Raw genomic sequence first — 10,560 nt, forward strand, 5'->3', positions numbered from 1 at the left:
GCTGCAGACTTACGGTGTGATACGGTCCATTTCACTGGCTGTTAATCTCCCTGCCCTCACTGTTTGTGAACTGTGAACATGGTGATACAACCTTGCAAGTGCAGCGTGTTTCCTGTTCCTGTTGTTTGTATCGTCTTGGATAACTGATTCCCAAATGAGGCACTGTGTAGTTACTGTAAACGTGATGCAATGTTGTAGGTAGTCAACCTTTACCGCAAATGTTGCCTGCTTGCGTTTAATGTGATTTACAGATTACATTTTACATTTGTTTTCCTTGTCTTTTCTTCTTTTTTTTTTAACAGTACCTAAAGATGTTCACTGACTTCCTGTCGTTCATGGTGCTCTTCAACTTCATCATTCCGGTGTCCATGTATGTGACGGTTGAAATGCAGAAGTTTTTGGGATCCTTTTTCATCACATGGGACAAAGACTTCTTTGACCCAGAAATCAAGGAGGGGGCACTGGTCAACACCTCAGACCTCAATGAGGAGCTGGGACAGGTCAGGCACATGGGCAGCAATGAAATGACAATATTATTTTTCCCCTGAATTATTTTCGGAAATCTTGTAACAAAGGGAACTGGCAAATTCTGTTTTTTTGGAAAAATACTAAACCTAACCTGGATGTCTCAACCTGTCTCAAATATCAATTACACTATGAAAAAGAGAGAGAAAATTGGCATTTTAGTCACTCAGAAGCATCATTAAAACACTTATCTTTACAGATCTACTATTAGACTATTAGCTGTTTATAGTAGTAATAATAATAATAATAATAATAATTGTCTTACCTCTAACCCTGACAGTGTTGAGGAAGATGAGTCGCACTCATTTTGCAAAATGATGACTTAATTTGAAGCTTATGATTTGCAAAAGTGATGCACTGTGATTCTTTCAGGGAGTGCTTTTTTTTCTAATCGTATTGTCCGTCACGTTTCCCCGCAGGTAGAGTATGTCTTTACGGACAAGACGGGCACCCTCACGCAGAATAACATGGAGTTCATCGAGTGCTGCATCGACGGCTTCCAGTACAAGTACCGGGATGCGAGCTCGGAGCTGGACGGATTCTGCGTCACAGATGGGCCTGTGAGCAAACTGCAGCAGAAAGCTGGCAGGGTGGGTGTTGTGGTGTCCCTCCATCTGTTGAAAAAAGTCACACAAGCAGCGACATATGGTCATTAATTTGCTCGCACGATCAGAAAGACCCTTCTTGGGTCACCCGGGCCCAGACTCCTTTGACATGTCAACATATGCACTCAACATGGAAGGGGAGCAAAGTGGCTGCGCGCTCTTGACACGAGCACCTGATACCAGTTACCCTCGTAGACTGTAAAGTCAGACGGTTGTAAATCCTGAGCTTTATCTAGACCTCAGCTACTGTTTATGACTTGTGTGGCTGTAAATGCAATTAATATTAACACTGTTATTGTTAATGTAATACTATTTGTCTTTGTGCATTCATCTAAAATCATTTTTGAGATTTTTATGGCGGTCTGTTTTTACAAGATTTTTTTTTACGGGGTCTGTTGTAACGCAATTTTTTGTGGGGGATCAGTTTAGAGCTGAGACAGTTGATCGATTATTAATCAATTACTAAATTAATCGACAACTTTTTGGATAATCGATTGATCGGTTCTTCTCCGGATAACAAAGAAATCATTAAAAGTTAATAATTTTCGTGTTTGTGGACAAAACAAGACATTTGAGAACATCATCATTTCCAGGTTTGACGAACACCGTTTTCTGACATTTCATGGACCAAACGATTAATCGAGAAAATAATCGACAGGTTAATCGATTATGTGTCCCAGTTGTCAGTTTAATCCAAATCCAGTTTTACTTTGCTTTGGGTTTGAGACATGGGGAGATTGTCCTGTCTTTAAGTCGTCGGAAAGAACACTCGGATCTGCTGGAGACCGCGATGTTTCTTCACGATCATTTGAATAAATACGGCATGCGTCATACTTGATATGCATACAGGCTGGCTACGTCATGACACAGGTAACAATCAGGAATCGGAACTGGCGTATTGCAACCAGCTTCCGTTGGATGCGTTGCGGAGCAAAAAAAGTGTCTCGTAAAAAAAGATTTGCTGCATTTATTTTCTAGTCAAGTTCATGTTGCATTTTTTATTTTTTTTCTTAGGAGAGGGAAGAGCTGTTCCTGCGTGCCCTATGTCTGTGCCACACAGTCCAGGTCAAGGAGCCCATAGAGTGTCATGACCAAGGAGACGGACTGATGGACCAGGTCGATGGCTTAGAGGCAGATGGACAGGAAACGTCTTCCCTGCAGGAGCAGAGGGGCTTTATTGCCTCCTCGCCTGATGAGGTCGCTCTGGTCAAGGGTGCCATGAGGTATGAGATGAGCTATTATGACACTGTGGCCGTTGTTTAGAGAACAAGCATGTCATTTTAATACAGTACGAGTGCGCAGATGGCTCTTTTTTTTTTTTTGTAATTTGTCTCAATCTGCAGGTATGGCTTCACATTTCTGGGTCTTGAAAGTAAAACCATGAAAATTCTCAACAGAGACAATGCTGTCGAAATGTAAGTCTCCGTAATCAATGTTTGTTTGTTTGTTTGTTTTTCCATTCACATGATGCTCTACAGCTTTTTTTTATGTCATGTTCTTTTTTACCTCCCAAAGGTATGAACTACTTCACGTGTTGAACTTTGACCCAGTGAGAAGACGAATGAGTGTAATAGTCCGATCCAAATCAGGTGAGCTTGAGATTACAGTTAGAGCATAGACTGTGATTTAGTGCAGGCCCTCATTCCTTACCATACAGCATTTATATAGAGCCTATATATAGGTTTTTTATTCCCTCCATTTTTTCCCCCCTTTCTGCCTTTAGGTGATATACTGCTCTTCTGTAAGGGAGCAGACTCTTCCATGTTCCCCCGTGTCAGGCAGGAAGAGGTTGAAAGGATACGCATGCATGTGGAGCGTAATGCAACAGTGGGTGAACCTATTTCCTTAAATGTATATCGGAGTTTAAATGTATATATTTTAAATGCCTTTTAAACGATATGTTTTCAAACCGTTCAGGAGGGCTACCGGACACTGTGTGTAGCCTACAAATATCTCAGTGCTGAGGAGTATAATCAGGCAGACAAAGGACTGAGGGAAGCAAGACTGGCTCTGCAGGACAGAGACGAGAAGCTCATGGCTGTTTACAACCAAGTGGAGACTGGGATGAGTCTAATAGGAGCCACCGCTGTAGAAGATCGGTGGGTATTAGGCTCAATGTACAGTATCATAGAATTCGCATGCATGAATATGCAAGTATTTTTCAAAAACCTGGCTTTTTTTTATCTTGCATGTCACTTTTGCACATGATTTTTGCAAAGAAACATTTGATTTATGTTGTTGACCCAGTAAAAAAATATAGTAAGACTCGCACATTTAAATCACATTAAGTCATTCACAATTTTGGCACAAGTCGGCATTAAACATCTACTCAAGAAGAACATTTAAATAGACCGCATTAGTGGCCAACCTTTACACCCACGGTCAAAACAAAGCCGCTGTTTCGCTGTAGTTGCCTCAAAACCCTAACTCTGTTATCTTTCAATGGATTGCCTCAACATTCTATGGAAACCTGCTTTTTGACTTTACTGTGAGAAGAAATGCACATCTTTAAACTACTTGTTTTAGTGACACCCCACTTCACCCGAACTTTTATGAATTCTAATAGCATAAAGCAATTTCTTTTTTATATAACCAGCGTGCATCACAATTGCATCCACATTTGCACAGTACACTCTCTGACACATCTCATTTGTACTTGTTGTTCGTCTCCTCCAGGCTCCAAGAGGAGGCAGCAGAGACCATGATGGCTCTTCAGGGCGCAGGCATTAACGTTTGGGTTCTCACGGGGGACAAGATGGAGACGGCAAAGTCCACCTGTTATGCTTGTCGGCTGTTCCAAAGAAACACTGAGCTGTTGGAACTAACAGTGCGCACACTGGAGGACGGAGGAAGGAGGCGTGAGAAACGACTGCATGACCTCTTGAATGAATACTATAAAAAGGCCGTGCTGGATGCACCACCAGTTAAGGGAGGAGTCACCAGGTTGGGACCCGAAAGTGGAAATTGGACAAAGCTAAATCTTTGCGATGATTGCATGTGAACTCATCTCTCATCCCTGTGTCATAGGAGCTGGTCTTCTACGAACCAAGACTATGGTTTTATTATCGATGGAGCCACTCTCTCAATGGTGCTCAACTCCTCTGAATCCAACTCGAGTCGCTACAAGAACCTGTTCCTGCAGATTTGCCAAAACTGCACCGCCGTGCTCTGTTGCCGAATGGCGCCTCTACAAAAGGCCCAGGTCTGAACAGTCAGTTAAAATGAACATACTACATATTCATGAAAGAATTGACACTTAATAGGTAATTGTATTATTGTTCTTCCTCCCTGTAAAGATTGTGAAGATGGTGAAGAACTCCAAAGGCAGCCCAATCACACTTTCAATCGGAGATGGTGCCAATGATGTCAGCATGATTTTGGAAGCTCATGTTGGCATTGGTAAGAATTCACAAGCTGGCAACAGATTTCCTCTTTAATTCCAAAAATAGAAGCAAGACTATTGTTCCGGTAAAGGCAGAGTGTGTGTAATTGCTTGCTTGCTGCTGCTGTTGTTGTTGTTTTAGGTATTAAAGGTAAAGAGGGCCGACAGGCAGTGAGGAACAGTGATTATGCCATCACCAAACTCAAGCACCTCAAGAAACTTTTGTTGGTTCATGGACATCTCTACTATGTCCGCATTGCACACCTGGTGCAATATTTCTTTTACAAGGTAGGAGGAACAGATGTTAAGTCAGATTTACTTTTTATCAGGCCTCAGGGTAACTACTTGTTCAGGATTTTCAAAAATCCCACTCACTCACTTGATTTGAGGATCTTTTTGTGAGGAAACACAGATTCTCCCTAAGATGTTAAACAGGTTTTTTAGGTGTTCATTGCTCCTACATTTCTGTACCTACATTTTAAGCGTTTGGGAACTGAGGGATTTATTGGATGTCCTTTGATGTTCTCTTTTTTTAAATCCATCTGTGTGAGCCTGTTCCCTTTCTCTTTTTTCTCCTTCAGAACCTTTGCTTCATCTTACCTCAGTTTTTGTACCAGTTCTTCTGCGGCTATTCCCAGCAAGTGAGTATTCCCCGAGGCCCTTAAGTTCAAAGATCTTCTGAACATGAAACGGAGGCGCAGCGTCCCTTGGTTCCACATGTCCTCGTCCTCCTGAATGCCAGACTCTTTCCCTCAGATTGTCCCTACGTCACTGTCCCTGGAATGTTTGAGCTGTGACTGAGTTTATATACCGAGTCTCGGACTACGTGTCACAGTTAAATAAAACTTCCATATATCATGATCTTTTATGGGCATTATGTCACAGATGGAGGCATCTGTATCTGTACTTTTTTCTAGTGCTGTCAGTTAAACATGTTATTAGCGGCGTTAAAGCAAACCCATTTTGACGGCGTCATTGTTTTTTTTATTAACCCTCGGATCAGCTTGTTACGGCAACAACACATTAAACCACAGGACTCGGTCTGCGTTGAAGAACGGCACTTTATTCCCAGCACTGCAGGCTGATACACAGCCTCTCTTATTATTGTGGGGCTCTCACAATAAGAGGAATAACTCCAAACATGCAGGGTGACAGAGATATTGTCTCAATAAGAAAAAACATTTACACAAAGAAAGCCGATCCACTTTTCTATGTCGATGAGAGCATTAAAATGAGGAAAAAATAATGGGGCAAAAAGAAATCAAGGGACATTTAGAATAGATAAAAATGTGTGATTAATTGCGAGTTAACTATTGACATTAATGCGATTCATCGTGATTAAATATTTGAATCATTTGACAGCACTACTGTTATCATGTCACATAGTAATATCCTTTCAGTGTTGCATTGCTCAACGTAGATACTGTCCCTTTTAAAAATAGTTTTCAGTATATCTGGTTGTAAAAGGAGAGGGTGAATATGTTATTCTCCCGTTTCACACAGCCAGCCCCAGCTTGGATGTTTCATAAGTACATGAAACATTTATACAAGCTTGCCTATTTCACATTCTGTACAAGTATGATGGTGTGTGTGAGTTTTGTCCTCTCCATAATATTAACCCCTGGTTGCCCCATCCATTCTCCTCCTTCTCACCAACCCTTCGCCCCTCATTCCTTTCCCTCCTCCTGCCCAAACACTCCCCAGCCCCTGTTTGATGCGGCCTATCTGACGATGTACAACATCTGCTTCACCTCTATGCCCATCCTGGCTTACAGCCTCTTTGAGCAGCACATCAGCATTGAGGTTCTGCTGGACAATGCTACCCTCTACAGGTGAATCTGGAAATCTTCACTTATCTGCACTGTTCTTCAGGGTAGATGTACTGTAGGTGTGCATGCACGCTGAGCCACCTTAGAATATTTATTTTGGGGCTTTAAAAAAAGTTAATATATATATAATATTTTATGGTTGATTTAATTTGCAAATAGATAACATTTTTTTGTTGTTTTAGAGAGATTGCCAAGAATGCCATGTTACGATGGGGACCATTCCTCCAGTGGACATTACTCAGTCTCTACCATGGTTTGCTCTTCTTCTTTGGCGTCCGTTTTCTGTTCAGTAACCCAGCACTGCAAGACAATGGCCAGGTTTGTCCTGTAATTTAACGTTCTACATAATGTGTTATTGAATGTTAAACCCCTGCAGATTGTCACTCGCTTATGCGTCTGTATTCAAATCCAGGTTTTTGGAAACTGGTCCTTTGGAACAATTATCTTCACAGTTCTTATCTTCACTGTTACACTTACGGTAAATATCCTCTCGTCTATTTTTCTTTTGGACATTTCACATGAACATTCAGTGACCTTTTTGTTTTTCAGCTTGCTTTGGACACGCGGCACTGGACATGGATCAACCACTTTGTCATCTGGGGTTCCCTGGCCTTCTATGTGTTTTTCAGCTTCTTCTGGGGAGGAATAATATGGTCAGAAACCAGTATATAGTTTGCCTATTATTTTTCCACCCGTGTGGTTCTTCCACATACTTGTAAACCAACGTGTTCTCTGTCTCACAGGCCGTTCCTGAAGCACCAGCGCTTGTACTTTGTGTTTGCTAACATGCTGAGCTCAGTGTCGACCTGGCTGGTCATCATCTTGCTCATCCTGCTCAGCCTAATGCCAGAGATCCTGCTCACGGTGTTCTGTAAGCCTCGCGGCTCCAACGCTCGACAGGTAGAGTTGAGACACATTTGTTCCCTGCTTTTTTGTACTCTGCTATATTTGCCCCGTGTCAGATTATGATACATTTGATATGACAATGTTTCAAGGGTGTAGATGGTATTAACTGAGAGTTTTAGGAGAGATTTGATGCCATCTAATGGCAATACTGCAGATTCTAATGAAAATGGAAGACCGCTCCCCTGATCTGTCCCTTTTTCAAGCATGCCCGGAAACTAAGGTGGCCTCACATACCAGTTCTTTGTTTATGCCGTAAGCTTCCACTTCAAAACACGAGACACAAGCCGACCATGTCTGTTCAGGCTGCTGTAGAAACACGGCAGCACAAGACGATGGCCTCCGTAAATCAAGGCCCTTGCCTCAAGTACATTATATTCTACAGCTACAAGTCGTTATGTACTTAAACAAACAAATATGTATGGGTAGCATGTTAAATAAACACTGGATGAAAACCTCCAGGTATATCTGCTGTTAGAGCAGGAGGGACAATGAAGAAAGTAACTTCATGTTTTTAGTTCACGACCTAACATACTTTTTATTTGAGAGCACAACTCCCATTTCCTCCAGATGAGAAATTCCCCAGACAAGTTTAGTCAGTTCATTGCCTCCCCCTGAAGCCAATATCCAAACAGTTGTTATCCAAACAGCTGGAAATGTTTGGTGGTATGTGTGTGCTCTTGGGTTCTTTCCACTATTTTATTAATTTGGGAAATGTAGTAAAACCAAACCAATGTTTTGCACATATTCGAGGGGAATCATGCCACAAGATATACCTATTACAATGTATCTGCATTTTTCTGTGAGTGTATTTATATGCAGGATCCATCAGAAATGTACAAAATAATTCCTCTCTATTTTGTTAGTCTAAGTCTTTACTTTAGTTTACTAAGAATGTTTCAGGCCACAAATTTGAATGACATTTGAGAATATAATTATCCCTTTCAACTTACTACGTCTACTCATTTCCAACTTTGTTTTCCTGACAAGTTTCCTCCTACTGACGCTTCCTCTCACTCTGTCTCACCCTCTGATTTCTTCCCTCTCCGTCATTGGACCCGCGTCCCTAAAGATGAAACATCGCCTTCCGTCCTCGGGGACATCTACCATCTTCATGTTGTCACAGACCGCTAGCACTCACAGCTTCTCCTGGAGTGACTGAGGTCTCTCTCGCTCTCTCTTTCTTCCTGTCTGTCACTTCTTGTACTTGAGACTCTTAATGCACTTTGTGTCTGCCGGTCTGGCTTGTGTCCTGTCGTGTCCTTCCTCTCCCACTGTTTGACTCCTTTCCTCTAAACTATCACTCGTCCTGTAGCTTTTACTCTTTCCATTTGATGGCATTGGATTAAGTCAGATGATTCAGATTATTACTGTTGTTATTATAGCAACTGCAAGAGTGCCGTCTATTGTGGGCCTCCCCCCCCCAGCTTTTCCTTCACATCAATGTTTATGAAATTGGGAGGTATTTGGTCAGTGGGGGGGAGAGTGTGTACACTGCCGACAGTGAGGACAATGCTGAAAACATGCAGTCAGTCTTCCATCCTTGTCCACTTGTCTGAGTCGGTCTTCTCCCAGCTGCCTGTGCTGCTCTGGTGCCTGCTGCCTCCGCATGTCCGGTTGGGTGAATGCAGCACGTCAAAAAAACGACTAAACTTACCTGCATGAGGCTCAAGTCAAACCTCATCCTGGATCCTCACCACAATCCCTGCAGGCCACTGCATTTTTGTGTGTGTGTGTGTGTAAGCGTGTGTGTGTGTGTAAGCGTGTGTGTAATATTGTACATGCTCTGTATCATAGCCCTGTAGCAATCTGGAGTATACAGTAAGGCTAGGTATCAAACATTTCAGCTGGACTGAATTCCATTGTCTACGTGTCCAGAGTCTTTGTCTATGTCAGTTCCCCGTGTGCGTGTGTGAGAAAGAGACAAAGTGTGTGTGTGTGTGCCAGCATAGTGATGTGATTGGTGTCTCTTGCCTCACCCTTCCAGAGAAAGCTGGTTCAGTCGAGCGTTGGGGACCTCCAGTCTCCCCGGTCCTCAGCCAGACCCCTGCTCATGAGAACCTTTTCAGACGAGTCCAATACAGTCATTTAAGCAGGTACCAGACCACCTTCAGGCCGTTTAAGCCAATGAACGAACGGCTTGATTCTCCCAGCCGACCTCTCTGGCAGCTCTGGTACCTAACTACGTTTTAACAAGCGAATCAAAGGCAAAATGGCATTCAGATCACTTTCAGGAAAAAAAAAAAACAACAACCCAGTGTGTGTGCTTGTGTGTTGTGGTAGCTGCACTTGGCTGGCTGAAGAGATGCAATTTTTCTATGTCAGTCCTCAGTGGTTTTTTTTGCATCAATATTCACAACTAAAAAATGGTCAAGTTGTGCATTAATTGAATCACTAGATCAAACTCGATACAGTGTTTCAAGACCGAATGCTTCTTTCAGCCTCCCATTGAAATCCAGCTTATATCTCCTGCTGCATGTGCTTCTAAAAACCTAATTTTGAATGTGTTTCATTTAAAGTCCATCTCCTTTTTCTGCACAAAGAATGTCTGTGTGTGTGTGTGTGTTTGTGTTTGTGTTCCATCCGTTTTGCTGCTAAAAACCCCAGTCTGATGCTCGTGTACTGTGTGTAACATGGTGCTTTTCTCAGGGTTGTTTTGTCCCGTGTGCACGATTCAAACCTGTCCATGGTTGCCGTTGACTGCTTCCTTTCTTGTATAATATACTGTATTTGTGAGTGTTGAACTTGGCTCACTGCATGATGTGACGTGATGTGATGCTGCCTTTCCCACAGGGGGTGCACAGAAAATAAACAGAAACCACCTATACAACATTTTTTCAGTTTCAAATGTCCAGAATTTAGCTTTTATTCCAAAACGCCTCTTTTTTTATCACAAGATAAGTCGTTTTTTGTGGTTCATTTGACAAGTCACAAAACTGTTTGGCTTTGTGAGGAAAGAAGATTGATGCAATTAATATTATATTAAGTATTTTTTATTGTGAATTATTATATTAATTGTATATTTCGGTGCATACATTCCTATGAAAATGCTCCTAAACAACATTTGGGCATTTTAACTTGGTGGTGTTTCCTGTTTTTTTTCTTGTCGTGCCCTGCTGCGAATCGGCCTGAATGACATTTACAATATCCTTCCGTCACTGTTGACCACGGTTCGCCGACATCTGTTGCAGCACTGAGAGTTTTGCACTGGCTTTCACTGATTTAACCTGCATTTCTATTCTCCCTGTAGCTGTCAGATCATGGCCGTCTATGGACATCCAGGTAAACCACAGGCAAATTTATCCTCCTCTTCAAT

At 42.2% G+C, this 10,560-nt stretch overlaps 1 protein-coding gene across 5 annotated transcripts in view; it reads left to right on the forward strand.

Moving 5' to 3' along the window:
- atp11c (ATPase phospholipid transporting 11C) overlaps window positions 1-10,560 on the forward strand; it is a 40,505-nt gene that overhangs the window by 26,668 nt on the left and 3,277 nt on the right. For 3 of the 5 annotated variants that reach the window (XM_058649389.1, XM_058649388.1, XM_058649390.1), the window contains exons 12-30: window positions 303-500; window positions 945-1,115; window positions 2,145-2,353; window positions 2,474-2,545; window positions 2,646-2,719; window positions 2,854-2,957; window positions 3,048-3,229; window positions 3,807-4,073; window positions 4,158-4,332; window positions 4,427-4,529; window positions 4,655-4,800; window positions 5,094-5,153; window positions 6,217-6,344; window positions 6,524-6,659; window positions 6,754-6,819; window positions 6,891-6,994; window positions 7,085-7,241; window positions 9,232-9,340; window positions 10,495-10,526. In XM_058649389.1, the coding sequence (XP_058505372.1) occupies window positions 303-500; window positions 945-1,115; window positions 2,145-2,353; window positions 2,474-2,545; window positions 2,646-2,719; window positions 2,854-2,957; window positions 3,048-3,229; window positions 3,807-4,073; window positions 4,158-4,332; window positions 4,427-4,529; window positions 4,655-4,800; window positions 5,094-5,153; window positions 6,217-6,344; window positions 6,524-6,659; window positions 6,754-6,819; window positions 6,891-6,994; window positions 7,085-7,241; window positions 9,232-9,336 (2,457 nt within the window). In that variant the 3' untranslated portion in view covers window positions 9,337-9,340; window positions 10,495-10,526. The remainder of the gene's footprint in view (window positions 1-302; window positions 501-944; window positions 1,116-2,144; window positions 2,354-2,473; window positions 2,546-2,645; window positions 2,720-2,853; window positions 2,958-3,047; window positions 3,230-3,806; window positions 4,074-4,157; window positions 4,333-4,426; window positions 4,530-4,654; window positions 4,801-5,093; window positions 5,154-6,216; window positions 6,345-6,523; window positions 6,660-6,753; window positions 6,820-6,890; window positions 6,995-7,084; window positions 7,242-9,231; window positions 9,341-10,494; window positions 10,527-10,560) is intronic. The other 2 variants (XM_058649392.1, XM_058649391.1) reach the window with 2 other exon arrangements.

This window comes from Solea solea, chromosome 14 (assembly GCF_958295425.1).
Source record: "Solea solea chromosome 14, fSolSol10.1, whole genome shotgun sequence".
NCBI lineage: Eukaryota > Metazoa > Chordata > Actinopteri > Pleuronectiformes > Soleidae > Solea > Solea solea.